Source organism: Cryptotermes secundus, unplaced genomic scaffold (assembly GCF_002891405.2).
Source record: "Cryptotermes secundus unplaced genomic scaffold, Csec_1.0 scaffold5437, whole genome shotgun sequence".
NCBI lineage: Eukaryota > Metazoa > Arthropoda > Insecta > Blattodea > Kalotermitidae > Cryptotermes > Cryptotermes secundus.
In genome coordinates, this window is record NW_019721835.1 from 8969 (window position 1) to 28665 (window position 19697).

Sequence of the window (19697 nt, forward strand, 5' to 3'; positions counted from 1 at the left end):
TTCGAACAATTCTAGCGACCTTCTCCACATTCTCTGGAGTTTTCGCAGTGGGAGGACGGCCCGATTTTGGATCGTTCCCGACGTTTTTCCTACCCTCCATAAACTTCTTAAACCACTCGAAAACTTGCGTGCGAGATAGACACTGATCACCATATACTTCTGTCAACAAATTGTAAGTTTCAGTGGCAGATTTTCCAAGTTTTGTGAGGAATTTGATGTTAGCACGTTGTTCTGCATTAGCACTCAGCATTATTCCGACGGAGCTCAGAAACACGATCCGCTTCTAACAATGGTCGCGGCCAGACTAACCGATGCACGTGAATGAAACTTTGTGTGACGGTAGAGGGAAGTCCAAGGGTCAATGCCCTACCCTCCTCTTCGTCAATGACATGGCCGGAAATGAGTCATAAAAGTAATCCGGGTTCTTTATTGCCACACCTTGTATACTAGTGTCATCTGAATGTGTCTGAATGTTTTGAGACTGGGTCAAGATGCAGCACTCATAACTTGATTAGCTTACAGATTATTTCACTTCACATGAATTCATGAAAAATCTCTGTAATAAATAAATTCATGATCAACATCACAGTATTGTTTTGGATGTTCTGCGTTGCTGTAAATTGTGGCCAAATAACTTCTGAATATTTTGTATGTTGTACCCTCTGAAGTGTCACTGATTGTAGCAGTTTCAGGATATTAAGGTCCTTGATTATTATCTGAAATTAAATCACCTTCAGAATGTACTATGAACAGTATTTAGTACTGAATCTCCTCTTACTTGACATGGGGTTTGACCTGCATTTCATTGAAATGACAGAAGGTAAAAAAAAAGGGTAAAGTTATCCCTGTAATAGGCCATAGAGGCCCATAGGTTTGTGAGACGTTGAGGCTCCCACATTTTCTAGACAGTCTGTTCACAGATAGCGGTGAGGTCAGCCTTATGCGCCGGCTGCCCTTTACCCCCCAGGAAGATTCCTGGTACTCACTTCTGTTAGAGGCCGAGTTGACGCCAAGGCCATAGTGCGGCTGGAAGGATTAGGTCAACTGAAAAATCCAGTGACCTCATCAGGAATCGAATCTGTGACATTCCAGCTTGTAGAATAGTGGCTCAACTGGCTACACAGTCACTTGCCCCTTGACAGAAGGTAACTTAGGAGAAATAATTGAAACACATGATCTGGGCCAAGGAAGTGTTCGTGTCATCATCTGTGGATACAGTGACTACATTATGTGATCTCTGTTTGAATGAGGAATGTTTGCACATATTGCTAAGTTGGATGCAGTATGGTGAATGTGTGAATTCGTATCTCACTGCAGGGCCGTGTTTGGGAATGAGCACGTCAGTTTCTGCAGGTTCAGTCCCAACACATTCTGTTCAGATCTAATAAATAGAACAGCCCTTTGTACATGAACTTGATACTGAATATTGTTTGTTTCACTTGTCACCCCCTGAAACAGACTTGGTACCTTTGTTATTCAGATGTCAGACTAGTCTAATTCTTTTCTTGTTGTTTGTGTACTGTCTTCTGTTTATATTTCTGTTCAATTTTCAGGTGATATTTATGTTCTGGAAGTTTAAATTGTGGAAACTGAAGGAAATACTTGAAGATCAAGAATCGTGAGTCTGTTAATTTTTGCATTGTAATATTTTTGCCTTAGATATGAAAATAAGTAGTATATTCAAACATATCAATTGTACTATTAGTATGATGTTTATTTACAGGTGGTATGATGGCTTTTCTACATTTCATGTTGGAGGAGATGGCTTAGTGTACCGGCATGTTGCAGATAAGGTACTCAGTGATATGCAAATGTAATATTTGGGGTTCTGATAATAGTGACAATGAAGGGTATGGTCTTCTGGTATGTGACACCAGATTACACAGTGTCATGTATCAGGATGATATGGCAAAATTTTCTTAAAATCTCAATATCAGAATTCTTTGTGTTCTCACAAGTTTACTTTCGGTTAGAGTCCACGAGGTTTACTGTCATCACTTTAAAGATGTGGTACCTAAAAATTTAGTTACATGGGATAAGGTAGTAGGTGACGCCCGTATAAGAATCTTGCTTATCAGAAAGTCAGTTATTTATCACAGTAAAATCACTACTTCATAAAACTTTCAAAGAAAACTTGTAAACATGATAAAATAAATGTGCCAAAAGTCATGGGCTAGCAGTATGTAAATTTATTTTTAAGTGGCACCACTGTCCCTTGATGGCTTGGGAATGCCCAGAGCAGTATCAGTTGTCAGATGTTCTCTTGTGAATCAGGTTGAACACGGTCAGTCTGCTCATGGCAAGCCAACGTGAATTATCGGAGTTTGAACAGGGCATGATAGTGGGTGCCAGGTGGATGGGACATTCCATTTCTGAATTTGTGCAGTCATTCAACATTCCTCGATCAACGGTGTCACGTGTGTACCAGGAATACCTTTTGGAAGGCATTCCCACCCACCGTGGACAGCGCAGTGGCCGACCACGGGTGCTTAATGATCGTGAGCAGCGGCGTCTAGCTAGAATTGTCCATGGTAACAGACAAGCGACACTGCCTGAAATCACATCCACATTCAATGCAGGAGGTACCAGACATATATCCAGCAGGTCAGTGCAGCGTTCTTTAGCTTCCATGGGATATGGGAGCAGAAAACTGACCAGAGTGCCTCTGTTAACACCACGACACTGGACACATCACCTCGCCTGGGCTTGTGACATCACTAATTGGACCCTGGAGGCTTGGCAACATGTGGCGTGGTCCGATGAGTCATGGTACCAGTTGTTTCGGGCGGATGGTAGGGATTGGGTGTGGTGCAGACCCCATGAGGCCATTGACCCCAGTTGTCAACAAGGCACCGTGCAGGCTGGTGATGGTTCCATACTGGTGTGAGGTGTGTTCACATGGCATGAGTTGGGTCCGCTCGTCCACCTAAACACGTCATTGACCGGTGACCGCTACGTTACACTGCTTGGTGACCATTTGCAGCCCTTCATGGGCTTCATGTACCCCCACAATGATGGGATATCCCAGCAGGACAATGCACCATGTTATCAGGCCAGAGTTGTCCAGAATTGGTTTGAGGAGCATTCTGGAGAGTTCCGATGAATGGTGTGGCCACCACGTTTGCCCGACATGAACCCAATTGAGCATTAATGGGACGTGGTGAAGAGGTCCATTCGCACCCAAAATCCTGCACTTACAAATACCAGGGAGCTGTGGGCAGCTATCCAGATGGCATGGCTCAACATCTCTCCAGAGGTCTTCCGTCCACTTGTGGAATTGATACCATGTCAAGTTGCTGCACTTCGCCAGGCTAGAGGGGATCCTACACAATACTAGGTACCTATCCCATGACTTTTGGCACTTCAGTGTATAATGCACTGTTTTGAAGAAAATGCAGGTCCACAAAACTTGGCTACCAGAACTTGCCAAATTAATGCAACATTTATACCTCATGTATATTTCTTTAGCAATTATTTTTAAGGCATTGCTTGTTTTAATTGACATTTGTATGCAATTAATAGTTCAGATTACAAGCTTTTTTGCATACCAGAACTGGCCAAGAGACCAGTAGTTATGTCCTTATTAAGAACACAGTATTATTAGTAACTTCATGGAGGTGAGCCTTTCTTGAGAAGCCACCAATTGTGCAGCTACTCAAGAACTTCCCAACATTTTATGGAACCCAAAGGTTCATTACTGTGCTCACAAGAGCCCTCCACACATCCCTATCCTGAGCCAGATCAATCCAGTCAGTACCACCCCATTCTGTTTCTCTTGAAATCCATTTTAACATTGTCCACTCATCCACATAATGGTCTTCCTGGTGGTCTCTTTCCTTCTGGCTTTCCCATTAATATCCTATATGCTTTCTTCGTTCGGGGTACATTCCCTGCTCATCTCATCCTTGACTTCATCATTCTGATCATACTTTGTGAAGAGTACAAGTTATGAAACTCTTCAGTATGCAGTTATCTCCAATCTTCCTTCACTTCATCTCTCTTCAGTCCAAATATTCTCAACACCCTGTTCTCAAACAACCTCAGTCTATGTTCCTCCCTTAATGTCAGAGACAAGCACAATAAATCATTGAAGGCTGTAGTACAAGGGCCGGATTATTATGGCCCACCCCTCAAACATTTATTCATAATGTTAGAGAACAAGTTTCACACCCATACAAATCCACAAGCAAAATTATAGTTTTGTATATTCTACAGTATTAATACCATTGAGTTCATTTAAATATCTTGTATTCACAGATGATGCCAGATAGTGAAAAAGTAACAGATGTGAAGAATACAAACCTAGCAGCAAAACTGGCATTGTGCATAGGCATCCTGTCGCGGTCCAGCACGGCTGACTTATCACCACTTCTTTCAGCATTTAGCAGATTAGAGAAGAGTTCACAGTGTCTGTCTGACATGATGCTACCTTTAGAGAAAATAGAGTGAAATTTAAATTAAAACCAGTTCAATTAGGAGTGTGTGAGCAGCTGAACATCTTCTACAGTGGTGAACACAGGCACTTTTGTTTGCGTTTCCTGCACATGCTGAATATGCCTAATTGAAAGTGAATCACTTTTGTTGCTAATTTAAATGCAAAGTGTACATGAAATCTAGGAGCCAGGCACCTCAGTCAGTATAACAGGCTACATGCCAGATGGCCGAGGTTTGATTCCTGGCAGGTGCAAGAGATTTTTCTCTACTCTCCAATGTCCAGACCGACTCTGGGGCCCACCCAGTCTCCTATCCATTGGGTACCAGAGGATCTTTCCTTGGGGCGTGAAGCTGAACACATCCATCTAGTTCCAAGGTCAAGAATGGTGGAACATTCACTCCCCTGTAAGTCTTCATGGTGTTGTACTTTATTAATTAATTAATTAAGCACAGGGACAGCTTTACATTTTGCTCTTTTTTTTACTATTAGGTTAAACACAATGTAATTTTACTCTTTGTATGGAAAGTTCATAGTTGCATTTACACATTGATGAATGGGTGTGTTGGGTAACTCAACCACCCCACCAAGGGACAGGTGCTTCAACCACATTCATCCCAAAATGATTCTCACAGAGATATATGAAGAGGGGGGGGAATATATATATATATATATATATATACCTTACATATCTACAAACATTCTGCTCCAAGTCAAATTACTAGGCAGTTTTTAAAAACACCAACAGATGGCAAAAGAAGCTAAAGAAAAGTCACATGAGTGAGAGTGTTGAACAGCATATCCTGCAGAACTTTTATAAAACACATAGACTATCACCAGTGTGTTAAAAGCCATGTTCTGGGAAAGTTTGCTTCTATTACACAATGGGTAGGCAGGTCTATCGTGTAAATGGGTGAATGTGTTTCATTTTTCCTGTTAGATAGACCTACATTGTATCAGCTGATGAATAAAAAGATACAGATTCTGAAACTAAATATTTTGTGGTCATTGTACATAGCTTATGATGGTGCTCATACATCATGTTTCAGAACAAATTGGGTAAGAGCTCTGATATATTGGGTTTTTGGACTTCATCCATCGTCCTGGTTTTTAAGATAACTAATAAAAAGATGACGTTTCGGAAACTGGATCTGTTTCCATCCTCAGGTGAAGGAAAACACCTATTCTGTTGGGTCCGTTAGAAAGAGCTAGCCTCAATCACTGGATGAGTGGTCCAGTGATTGAGGTGTTATACACCATCGTCAGAATCCTATAGTAACTACTTGTATAACCGGTATGGACCCGCTATTTACCCTTCTTTTAGAAAATTAGAACGCCTGAAAATTCAGTTAGCGAAAACCCTCAATCATATAACTTTCCTCAGGAGATGCAAATCTCAGGGTATCATCCCCAAAGCCTTCTCTGTAAAGACGCCCTTCAATAGTCGACGGACCTCCAAAATTGCCTTACGTGCCAGCCAGGCACTTCTTAGGGATAGGTTACACTATCATTGGCATAAGAAGATTTCCCAACTATATGAAGTCAATCAACTGGAGTGGTCCAGTGATTGAGGCTAGCTCTTTCTAACGGACCCAACAGAATAGGTGTTTTCCTTCACCTGAGGATGGAAACAGATCCAGTTTCCGAAACGTTGTGTTTTTATTAGTTATCTTAAAAACCAGGACGATGGATAAAGTCCAAAAACCCAATATATCAGTGTGTTATACACCATCGTCAGAATCCTATAGTAACTACCTGGCTAAGAGATGTTTTCAAAATGTGATATGCTTATTTATTCCAAAGTTGAAATTATGAAATCTCTGTCTTAGATGATGATGAATTAACAGTATTTCAGAATAATTTATGTGTTTTCTAATTGTGTGCATGTATGCCATAAATAATGAAATCATGCTTTGGAAACTTTGGATTGCAGTGAAATAAAATGTATTTCCAGTTACAGGACCTTACAGTTTATGTACACTATGTATTTATGTAAGATTGGTACAGAAATTTCTTATGCTTCATAAGCCACATGTACAAGTATACTCATAATGAGAGTTAATTTTTCAGTGCGTAGAGAACTATATATTCTATTCTGTAGTCATATCGAAACACAGTTAACCGTGAAATAAGCTTGCACACTCTTAATTGATTGCTTTCCAGCATAGTTACTTTAATTCAGTTAAGAATTTTGATGCAAATGTACTGTTGTGTGAAGTAACCAAAGAGACAGCAGTGCTTATCCCAGTATTTTGCGTTTGTACTTTGCTGGTACTTAACCCTTTGAAGCTTTAAGTTCATCTAAATTAATTTAAAAAATTCAGTTCTTACCTCACAGAAAACACTGAGTTCACTATTGCTTAGACCAGTGGGTTCATGCTGTATACAGAAATAAGAGCCGTTTTTCTGAGAATCATGCCATCAAGGGTGTGACGTGAAAACTGTGGGCATTTTGTTGATATCAGCTGCCCATTTATATGTTCTGGTTTAGAAATTAGATAATAAACCATGTTACATTTCTTAATACGATGAAACTGAGTATCATGTTCCATTTTTATCTTAATTGTCTTTATACACATACACATAAAATGATTTTCATTGCTGTAATAATACTTCCTTACTTACTCCTGGAGCTGAGCCCTTCTTGAGGAGCTGCCAATCCTGCAGCTACTCAAGAAATTCCCAGCATTTTATGGAACCCGAAGGTTCATCACCGTGTTCACAAGAGCCCTCCACTGGTTCCTATCCTGAGCCAGATCTATCCAATCCATACCATCCCATCCTATCTCTCTAAGATCCAGTCTAATATTGTCCACCCATCTACGCCTTGGTCTTCCCTGTGGTCTCTTTCCTTCTGGCTTTCCCACCAATATCCTATACGCGTTCCTTGTCTCCATTCATGCTACATGACCTGCCCACCTCATCCTCCTTGACTTGATCATTCTAATTATACTTGGAGAAGAGGACAAGTTATGAAGCTCCTCATTATGCAGTTTTCTCCAACCTCCTGTGACTTCATCTCTCTTTGATCCGAATATTCTTCTCAACACCCTGTTCTCCAACACCCCCAGTCTATGTTCCTCCCTTAATGTCAGAGACCAAGTTTCACACCCATACAGAATCACAGGCAAAATTATAGTTTTGTATATTCTAATTTTTATGTTTTTGGACAAAAGATGAGAAGACAAAAGGTTCTGGACTGAATGGTAGCAAGCATTACCAGAGTTCAATCGCCTCTTAATTTCCTCCTGAATCAGGTNAGAAATATGTTGCCTCCATCTTCAGGGTGAGAGTGAGAATGATGAGGCTACAGTTACTTCATACAACCAGGTTGCGAAGAAGATGGTCCATGGGAGGGTATAGGAGACAGAATCCAGTCTGGGCCAATAGGAACACTGAAATTAAACTGTATGAACATTTTTATCTAAGAATATATATGGAGTAATGTTTCTCCAAAATGTTTGTATCCACATATAAGACTAAATGATGCCATAACCCATAATAACACAATGTGAACAGTTAAGCCATGAAACCGTCAATATCTGGTTACATTCCTGGAGTACATTAGCATCTCATTTGTTTACATACTTCCGATGGAAATGTAGTAACTGTCGTATTGTTCTTAGATGTTACAACATCTCAATGAGCTTTTGCTGTTTGACAGTGAATGTAAATAAATGATCAGGTTTTTAATATTTTTATTGCTGCTGGAACATTATTCTGTTTCTTTAAATTATAAAATTGTACAGCATTCTGTTTCTTTAAATTATAAAATTGTACAGCATTGTAATTGTACAGCCGTTGTGATGCACTGTATAATTGTAGGGCTTTCAATCCCTTATTCTATAAATTTGTATGTTTCTGTTAATGCTGTACAATGGAAAAAACTTCATGTTGAATTTGGACTTTGTTAATTTCTTAACCTTCACTTGTTCAGTTGTTTGCAGGTAGTAAAACATATGTCCTTGTAAAGCCCATAGGCATTTTCTGCTTTGAAGTAACATTTTATCAAATTGTTTTTAAAGATAGGTTGATCTGAAAAATAAGGTACATTGAGTCAAATATATCATCATTGTTCTGTTTTTGTGTTTGACCTGTTGAGATCTGTTAACAAATGTTACAAAAAAATCCTTCTATCATTTCAGAGGTTTTTACATTTACATTACATTGCATTCCATAGATCCAAAGTTAGTCAAATGACTGTAGGATGTGGAACATGTCATATAAACACAAAGAATATCTAAAAACAGCAATAACAACAGTGGTTACACATAAGGTTATTCTAAGTGTCATGCTGTCAACGTATGCTATTTACACAACCCTCACATGACCGAGTCACTATTCAGGCAAGTATTCATCAATAGAGTAGCATGAGTGTTTGATTAAGTATCCTTTTATCGCTATTTTAAACCATGCTTTTTCCTTCATAAGACTTTTGATATCCAATGGCAATTTGTTGAAGATTTTGATCCCAGTATAATATGCACTTTTCTGAAAGTACGATAGGTTGGCAGTTGGTTTATGAAGACAGGTCTTCAGACTACTTTTCTCTCTTGGTTGAGCTTTAGAATTTGGGGAGGGAATCATATTAGAATTCACCTTCTCACATATTTTTGTGTGCGAGCGCATGTGCGCCAGCACATGTGCCATTTAGAAATGGCACTTTTTTTTAAGACAGAAAAATAAATATAANCAAGTCGTAGCCACAATTAATTATAACACTGTTGTGGGTTTACACAATTTACAAACCCTACACACTATTCTATTCACTCTATCCTCAGTAGTCTTCACGTATTTATAACATGGGAGCTATACAAGTCTGTGAATTACACACTCCCAATATAACTGTACTACAGCGCACACAGTCTTAAAGGCACACAATAAGTGTTCACTGGCTGACTTCTCAGTTATCGCACACTGTCACATAAGATCTCACCACGCATTCGGGTCTTCTTTCCGCGACTGCTACTATATATCAGCTAACTGCTTAGGCATTCCAGTTCTCTTATAACCCCTCAGCGAGACAGTGGAAAATGTGCCTCGCTTCCCTGTTGCATATTGTCATGTTTACAGGTGTTGCTATGCAATGCTGCTGAGAGTTGTTTACTGCTGTGTAGTAACCGCGGTATCCCTTGTTACGTCACTGTGGGAAGTGCTGTTACATCACCGCGGGGGAGGGGGTGTTTACCGAACGTTGTGTACTGATGGAAAGAGTGGGGGTATGCGATGTCACTCGCGAAACCGCAGAGTTCACATGACCCCTACTTCCTGTTGCGCCATCCACGTCACAATATATATATCATTAATGAAATTTTGAAATGTTTTTATCCTACTTTCCTTATTTTAAAAAAATAAAAGCAGGCTTATTAATATGCTCTTCATTAATTTTTATATATATCGTCATGTGTACGGTGTTGTGTGACTTGCAATATGGGATTTAGATTGGATTTATTGCACCTTATACATTTTCACAGTTTGGGACTACTGGCAGCACTATCTCTATTCTACACATTTTCAGTTCACTGTCGCACACGCACTAGGATTCTCAGTCTTCACTAGTTGTCTCCTGGCAACAGATTTCTAACAGTCTCACTGTAACTTGAATTTGAAGTCTTCTTGGCACATGATTCCTTCCTTGCCATTCTGTGCAGCTGCCAATTCCGAAGACTCTACTACTGTTCTGTACTCCGCTGCACTCCATCCCGTCTTCTGACTGTGGCCTCTTATAACTCCTCAGCATGGACCCCATGGAAAACACAGTTTTCTGTTGTCAAGAATGCATGTTTACTGGTCCGTTATGTAGCAATGGATGTCCATATACTGTCAAGGTTAGGTCAATTGAAAAAATCCAATGACCTCATCGGGATTTGAACCTGCAACCTTCCAGGTTGTAGCATAGTGCCTCAACCAAGTAATATGCTAGGGGCTGTGTCATAGCTCCAGCGGTTAGTTGCTGGCTTCCCACCGCAGCAGCCCGGGTTTCTTTCTGGGTCTTATCAAGTGGGATTTGTGGTGGACAAAGTGGTGCTGGGGCAGGTTTTCTCAGAACACTTTGGTTTCCCCTGCCAATCTTCATTCCACCAATTGTTCCACGATCACCCTCACCTATCATCTGGGGCTTATCAACCTTATCTCCTTTCTTATACAGGGGCTTTATAACAGCATACTTCAAGCGTTCAGGAAATACACCAGTAATGATAGACATATTACAGATGTAGGAAAGGGGCGCACTTATAAAGATGCTACAAAGTTTTAATATTGTAACGTGTTTTGGTTACTGAATACGCCGTAGAGATCGTTAATTGGTTTATTTAACAACCTACCAGTCTCGGCTACAATTAATTATAACACAGTTGCGGGGTTTCACACTTTATAACCCTATTCACAATAATCTGTTCACACTGTTGCGGGGTTTCACGATTTATAACCCTATTCGCAAATCAATTCACTCTGTCTTCAGTAGTCTACACGTTTACAGTAGGGGAGCTATGTATCACTGTATCACGCACGTCCGGTTCTTCTTTCCGCGATGGCTGCTATACTCCAACTGTAGTCTGCTGACTGGAGAACTGTTGATAACAGACTCGCTCGTAGGCTTGCTCGGAACTAACTCGGAACTGAACTCGGCGATGGCCACATTACAACTCTCCTCGCAGGCAGCGCAGCTCTCTTATATAGTGGTTGTGTGTGCCTGTTACGTAGCAACGCTGTTACCTCACGCCGTCTTACGTCACCGCGCGTTGCACGTTACGTTACCGTGCGGAGGGGGGGAGGGGAGCGCTGACTCATCCGCCACGTCACTGTGGCCTGAGTTGCCACGTTGCTGCTCGGTAGGGAGGGGTTCTCCGTTGCGCAACATGTCACAATATTTTAGATGAAATCCCATTATAACCAGAGGACTTCTTTGATTTTAAAGAACAAACTATATTGATAACTAGCTGTACCTGGCCACGCGTTGCTGTGGCAGATCTAGTGAATTAAAAAATTCTGTTGGATAATTAACCGCTTCATCTGCTTCCACAACAGTGTCGACGGAGATGTATGTGACTGCCTTGCATTGAATGTTAGACTGAATGATATTGTGAAGTTCGTAGATGTCTTTGTTCTTGGCCGCAAGAATAGCTCATTCGCTCAGCCAATCGTGATTCTTATAATTGGTTTGAATATTGGGAAATACTTTTTCAACCAATTCTTCTTTTGATGTCACTAAACTGCAGAAGTAATGAGGCAACAAAATTCGTCCTGAGGTCAGATCAACCGGCACCTTTCCGTTCCCTATTTCCAGCAATTGATGTGAGAATATCTCAGCTGATCGATCGTTTTGCAGCTGGACATGCATATTTGTAGTTAATTTTAATGTCTGTACGTGTCGCCACAAAGTAGAGTATTTCAGACAAGCATTTATTTCATCTGCTGGTGTCGATCGAGGAATTATGGGTAATGTTTGCCTGAAATCTCCCGCAAGCAATATTAATGCGTTCCCAAATGGTCTGATGTTTCCACGCAAATCTTGCAATGATTGATCAAGAGCCTCGAGCGATTTTTTGTGCGCCATTGTGCATTCATCCCAAACAATAAGTTTGCATTTCTGCAATACCTTTCCCATGCCTGATCCTTTGGAAATGTTGCACCTGGGATTTTCAATGAATTGCATGTTCAATGGCAATTTCAAAGCGGAATGAGCAATTCTTCCACCTGGTAGCAATGTTGCAGCTATTCCGGACGAGGCAAGAGCTAAGGCTATGTCATTTTGGGATCAAATTATTGCCAGAATCAATCTAATTAGGAACGTTTTACCAATTCCTCCTGGTGCATCTAAGAAGAAGATTTCTGGAACCCTGTTATTGACAGTTTGCATGATTTGATCGTGTATGCCTTTTTGCTCAAGCGTTAGCTTAGGAATATTTGATTGCACATATGACAAAAGATCACCCATGTTGTAATTTTGTTCATGACGCAATTCTACATTGAACGAAGCAGCAGCAGATCGATTTGGTGATGGCATTCCCAATTAATTGAGAACTTTGTTCGCGATTTCTAAGCACAAATCCTCAATCATCAACGCCTCGTTGTAGATTTCTGTTGTGAAATCCATGTTCATATTGGAATTATCCTTGCGCATTCGAAGGAAAATATCTTCAGCCATGTGCTGCTTTGTTGATTCCGCGATTCCTACGCAACGACCCATTGTTATTGCATTGTCACTGTGGGAATGCTCCGTGTATTCGTCGTAACCATGGAGATTCCATACAGTATCGCTATTGTTACTTCCTATGCAACGGTCTGTTCTAGCGTTTCCGTAGGGGTGACTCTTCTGAATCCAAATTCCATTTCCGGTTTTCAAAAGACGCATGTTTTTGCCTGTCACATGTGTGACATCTATATAATGGGTATATAAAAACATGCGCGTGTTCGAATGCAACGTTGTGTCAAAATTTCAAAGCAATTGGTGAAGAACTTTCAGAGATCTTCGAGGGCTAACAAACCAACATTTACATTTTTATTTATATAGATTTCTCTTTTGGTTACAGGAATTACTTTCATACTCTGAAAAATAGGCTGATAAGCATTCTTTAACAATTTAAGAGGTGAATTAGTTTTATCTGGATGTGTTTGCAGACTATGAGCAATATTAAAAATATACTCGTTGAAAGCATCAGCTACATCTTTAGATTGAATGTTCCTATTATCCATTTTAAACATAACCGGCATATAATTGTCTTTGGTGGATTTATGCAATACATTTCTTATAATATTCCATGCTGTTTTATTTCTATTATTAGAAATTTCAATTAACTGATTATAATATAATTTTTTTGCTTCATAAATTACTTTCCTTAAAATAAGACAATACTTTTTATAATAAGTTTTTACTTTTGGATCATTACTATATTTGATTAACTTATATAAAAATATTTTACGTTTACAAGATGTCTTTATACCAGTAGTAATCCAACTTTTATCATTGNCTTTTGGTTACAGGAATTACTTTCATACTCTGAAAAATAGGCTGATAAGCATTCTTTAACAATTTAAGAGGTGAATTAGTTTTATCTGGATGTGTTTGCAGACTATGAGCAATATTAAAAATATACTCGTTGAAAGCATCAGCTACATCTTTAGATTGAATGTTCCTATTATCCATTTTAAACATAACCGGCATATAATTGTCTTTGGTGGATTTATGCAATACATTTCTTATAATATTCCATGCTGTTTTATTTCTATTATTAGAAATTTCAATTAACTGATTATAATATAATTTTTTTGCTTCATAAATTACTTTCCTTAAAATAATACAATACTTTTTATAATAAGTTTTTACTTTTGGATCATTACTATATTTGATTAACTTATATAAAAATATTTTACGTTTACAAGATGTCTTTATACCAGTAGTAATCCAACTTTTATCATTGTTATGCTCAAGTAGACAACAGGGAAGCTTGCTTAATAAATGTTTAAAAATATAGATAAAAATTTATTAGAAGCACAATTAACATCAGTATTAAGGTAAACTTCATTCCATTTTTCATAAGATAGCTGTTCAGTGAAATAATTAATAGTTTCACTAGTCGGCAATCTAGATTTATAACTAGATCTTGATTTATTGTTAATTTTATTAGTAGTAGCAAAATATTTATCAAGTATGAAACATTGTGCCTCATGATTAGACAGTGCATTACATAGGGGTAATGTTATACAAGAAGATAATCTTGATTTATCTATTAAAATGTTGTCAATAGCTGAAGCATGATTATTTTGCGGTCTGGTTGGGAAATTAACAGTGTACCATATTGAATGTGTGAAGTAATACAGACAATTGCTGTTTACAGTTATCGTTTAGTAAATAATCAACATTAAAATCTCCACATACTAATAATTCAATAGATGGTTTATACAAACACAACAAAACTTGTTCCGACAGATTCAAGAATTGACAAAAGTCACCTGCAGGAGATCTATATAAACAAACAACAACTAAACCCTGACCATTAGATTATATTTTAACAGCACATAATTCTAAAATTTTTTCCACACTGTAGGTTGATAAATCAACATGACTAAAACATAATTCCTTACGAACAAATATACAAACACTGCCTCTCTGGCACCTACATCTAGAGTAGCAAGACCCTAGTACATAATTTTCAACACTAACAAGACTTAAATTGTTGTCTGACATATAATGCTCTGAAAAACAGAGAAATTGTGGACTAATCTTGTCTACATTTAGGGAAACAATTATTTCATCAATTTCACTGATGAGACCTCTGATATTTTGATGTAAGAGAATCAGGATTACTAAACTTAACAGACGACCCAGCAAATTGATATACTATGTCCATAAAAAAATCATCAGATCTAGTTCTGGGGGGCTTTTTAACCCTTTTCTGATCAATAGAACACATAATGTCCGTTGATGTATGCTCTGATGTAGGCATAGTACTGTTTTCTATTCTTATTTGTTTCACCTCACCAAGTGTCTTATCCAAATCTGAAAATCTACAGTCTAAACTTTGTACTGTTTCACTCAGAGCACTCTGGGTTATATTGCTCCTTATTTACATTATTTATTATACTGCAATTGGGTTTTAGCCCAGTGGCAGTAGTACACAATACGACACAACAGACAAGTAACACACATTACACTAAGTGACAACACGTTCAAACAAAACACAACAATAAGGACATCCTACCACAGTGAATACAAACCAAATACGATTAACAACTACAACAATTACAGAGAAATACAAACAACTGCAACAAATACAACAACAATTACAGAGAGAGAGAGAGAGAGAAAAAAAAATACAACACCCAAAACACAAACAAAAGGAAACCAACAGTCATGGATGCGTAATGTCATTCACTTCACTTCACTTCACTTCACTGCAATTTATTTCTTTTTAATTATTTCCACCCCAACTTCACTTCGCCTCATTTATCACTTTTCTAACCCTTTGCCTAAAATTGCTTGGTTTACAGGACAGAGTACCTAAAGCATCTGCAGGTAGTTGGTTCCAGAGCTGTATGGTCCTATTTACAAAGGAGTATTTCCCGATATCTGTCCATTGCTTTCTACTCCTAATTTTCTTGCCATGATCACCCCTGCTAAGATAGCATGGTGTTTCTAATCTGTCACCTATAGCATGGTGTTTCTAATCTGTCACCTATAGCCTTCCAAGCCTGTTCTCCCGTGTATGCTTTGAAGAGAGCACATATGCGAGCTATCTTTCTGCGCTCTGTCAAGGTTTCCCAGTTCGATTCATTCCTATGGTGTGCAAATTTAGCCGCTTTCTTTTGCACCCGGTCTAACGCATTTATCTGTCCCTCCCTGTAAGGATCCCAGCACGCCGCCCCATATTCCAGAATCGGACGCACTAAAGATGTGTATGCTAGACTTTTAGTTTTGCTATTTCCCTTTTTTAGAATATGCATTGTAAAGTGAAGTGCCTTCCAGGCTCTTTTCACAGTGTAATTAACTTGATCAGACCAGCTTAGGTCGCTGCGTAAAATTATTCCCAGATATTTACAGCTGCTCGCTTCTGGGATTACTGTGCCCCCTAACGAATAATTTAGTGGCTCCGTTACTCGAGCCCTCGTGAAACAAACTGCCTTACTTTTAGTTGGATTAATTTTCATCTCATTTTCAACCGCCCATTTCCCAAGTCTGTTCAGATCTATCTGCAACTTTTCCTTATCATTATTATTTTTAATTTTCCTATATATTATACAGTCATCCGCGAATAGCCTAATAGTTGACTCAATATTTCTCCAAATATCATTGACGTAGGCGAGGAACAGTAGTGGGCCCAGCACACTTCCTTGCGGTACTCCTGATGTTGTTCTGACTTCCTCCGATAGTTGCCCTCCTACTCTGACTCTCTGCGTACGGCCCAAAAGGAATTCCCTTATCCATATAACTACCCTTGAGTCCACTCCTGAGGCCGCAATTTTCGTAAGCAGACGATCATGACAAACTAAATCGAAGGCCTTCGAAAAATCTATTACAATTGTGTCTATTCTACTTCCGTTATCCAGTGAGTCTGCAATGTCTTGGTAGACCGTGATTACTTGACTTTCACATGAATATCCCGGCCTGAAGCCATGCTGACCCTCAAATAACCAATCATTTTTATCCCATATTTTCCTCAGGTACGATGCTATAACGTGTTCCATTTGCTTGCATACTACTGAGGTTAAACTGATGGGTCTATAATTGGAGACCAACGATCGATCACCTCCCTTGTAAACAGGAACCACTATGGCCTGTTTCCAATCACTTGGAATGGCGGCATCATTAATTGTCACATCCAGTAATCGCGCCAGGTATGGAATCATGGCTTCCCCACCCAGTTTTAGAATTTCACCAGAAATGGTGTCTGGCCCTACTGATTTGTTCTTACCTATCGCTGCTAACCTTTTCCTAATAATTTTCGTACTAACTGCGAAGGGTTCCCCTGAGATATCGTGCTGTATGTGCGGGATGCTACGCTCACTGCTGAATACGGAATATATCACTTTCTAAATTCGGATTTAAATTATTATGACACTTCCCTTGAGGCTTATTTGCAGTTAATTCAGAGTCTCCATTAAACATCCCTCCCTGGAGATTCCTGCACATTGCTACCCCTATCTTGTTGGTCCTCTCCCCATTATAATATAATAGGCAAATCACAGTGGCGATAAATAAAGATATTGTGGAATGCCGATACCAAACATCGAGCAATGACATCTTTTCCTTGTCTGTTTACATGCATTCCATGAGCCGTGAACTGCTTCCTTTGTAGATCAACTTTCACTACTTGAACATAGTCACAACACTCGATCAGCTTACTCATCTTCCTCTTATAATGAACAACTTCCTTACTGACACATGATATGGCTAATAGATCAAATCTTTCACGGGCATTTAAAATCAGCACATTAGTATGCGTGCACTTCTGAACAAATTTCTTAATTGACCTCAGTCCACTTGCCGTATTAACCCTGGCAATATCCATAGCACCACCATACACTATATAGACAGTGTCACGTAACTTCGAACAAGGCCCCGCATTCATAGTCAAATCCCGCGCATAGCTTGTGGTGGGAGGAGTTTCTTAACGATCGTTCTTCCCTCAATCCCACCCCCTTGTCTGAAATTTTTCTTCTGCACATTCAAGGTTACTCTTGGCCTTGTTTGAAGTTATGTGACAGCTGCTATAACATCATTTTATCAAGTTTTTTACAGCCGAAGATGCAGTTGAAGTAAGATGTTTAAGTAAGCATTAGGTTTAACATAATCTGTACATTGATACAAAGAACCCAAATGAGAAGCCAGTCTTTCTGATATGCCCCTTGCGTGACTGTCTCCTATCAGAAGAATTGTATGCTTTTTTACACCAAGAGATTTCTTTTTCCCACTTGTTATTTTTGGAGTAGGTAACACAGACTTTGGAAAATGATTCAACAGTTCTTGAAGATTATTTAACACTGCATAGCGATTTGCTGTTTGAACACAGTAGTCAGTAATAGGTGGTAAATTAACTCTATTCTTAGTTGCCTGACTTACACTCACTTGCCTCCAGTCATCAGTATCACATTCACCACACTCCTTATGATGGATATAGTTACCATTGGATTCTTGTTCCGATGTTGAGCTAACTTCTTTTTGTAGTAACTATGATAAATTGAGCAGTTTTAAGATCATCTTGTACTCTTTGAAGTTCACTTTTTAGATTTATACAACGTAAACAAGAAGTTCCACTACTATGAAGTACATTATTACATAAAATGATAGAGCTTGAGCAAGACGCCTCAATACTATCCGCCATCCTGCTCAAGATTTTAGCAATAAAGAAAAACTAATATGCTACTGCATGCCCTTTGCCAATTGCATTTAATACACTAGTGTGTTGTGGTATGATTGTCTGTTTTTATGTGTAATTTTAGAGCGAGACTGTCAAAGCATGCCACAAATCATTTGGCTGGTCTGGCAGGAGGTACATACTTGTGTCAATTTCATTCATGTTACATTTGGACTTTTGGCATAATCAACAATCCTGTATGCACTTCAGTTACTCTTCAGTGTTGTCTCAATAAGTCTTTGAACAGCTATCATAAAGGGAGCTATTGTGTTACGTGTCCATCATTCACAATCCTGAGCCTTTGATACTGCATCTAACATTCATTTAATCATGTCAATTCAAGTGAAGATTAAGTGACAGGAGGTTGGAGAAAACTCCATAATGAGAAGCTTCATAACTTATTCTCTTCACCAAGTATAATTGTAACGATCAAGTCAAGGAGGATCAGGTGGGCAGGACATGTAGCACAAATGAGAGAGAAGAGGAATGCATACAGGATATTGGTGGGAAAGCCAGAAGGAAAGATCACTAGGAAGAAAAAGACACAGGTGGATGAATATTGGTAAAGTGGGTCTTACAGAGACAGGATGGGGTGGTATGGACTGGATTGATCTGGCTCAGAATTGCGACCATTTGTGTTCTTGTGAACATGGTAATCAACCGTCAGGTTCCATAAAATGCTGGGAAGTTCTTGAATAGTTGCACAACTGGCAGCTTTTCATGAAGGGCTCAGCTCCATGAAGTTAGTTTAGTTAGTTGAAATTCCACATGAGAGTTACACACTGAAACGAGTGTTCATGTACAGTACCCATGTGAAAATTAAGGAGAAAATTCTGCAGTACGTTTTTGGATGTTACAGTCTGAAATAGGAAAACAGCCTTAAAATAAATTAAGATGAACATTGTCACTGCTGTTAAGAAAAGAACCAAATTGAAATTCTAGTTGCTCACTGAAAAGAAATTGTCACCTCGAAAATCACATTTAAGATGCCTCGCACAGGTAACTAGGGTTTAAAGTTCAACCTTTCAGTTTCTATATTTGCTCTTTTTCCGAAAGGGAACTTATTTACATTTCGTTCCTCTGGGTTTTAACAGTTCACTGTCCCTATTGCTGGGCCAGGCAATAGTCCCACCCCTCTACAACATGCATCCGTTGGTCTGCCAGCGATGTATACAACCACTTTGTCCCTTCAGAACGTCAGTTACTCAGCCCACTCCTCCACTGTGCATATTCCCAAAGGCAACATCAACACCAACAACAGACCACCACAAGAACTTAAAATCAGAAATCTAAAAACCTAGGAGGAGAAAAGTTGTTTTAAACACGAACACATGGCAGACTCTAATATGTGGATAGTAGGATAGGTATTCTGATGCAAAGGGGACCAGTAATGAAGAGTAAAGAGATGAATA

At 39.1% G+C, this 19697-nt stretch overlaps 1 protein-coding gene and 1 long non-coding RNA gene across 2 annotated transcripts in view; both read left to right on the forward strand.

The window, feature by feature from the left end:
- The first annotated feature begins 1045 nt into the window (after window positions 1-1045).
- LOC111861248 lies at window positions 1046-4739 on the forward strand. Its single transcript, XM_023845662.2, has 3 exons — window positions 1046-1618; window positions 1724-1793; window positions 4258-4739. Exons 1-3 carry the CDS (start codon window positions 1563-1565, stop codon window positions 4447-4449), a joined length of 318 nt encoding a protein of 105 aa, XP_023701430.1. The 5' UTR covers window positions 1046-1562; the 3' UTR covers window positions 4450-4739.
- A 63-nt stretch (window positions 4740-4802) lies between these two features.
- The window catches only part of LOC117282064, a 29735-nt gene continuing 14840 nt past the window's right edge, over window positions 4803-19697 (forward strand). The window contains exon 1 of the long non-coding RNA XR_004512659.1: window positions 4803-4839. This is a non-coding gene — a long non-coding RNA (uncharacterized LOC117282064). The remainder of the gene's footprint in view (window positions 4840-19697) is intronic.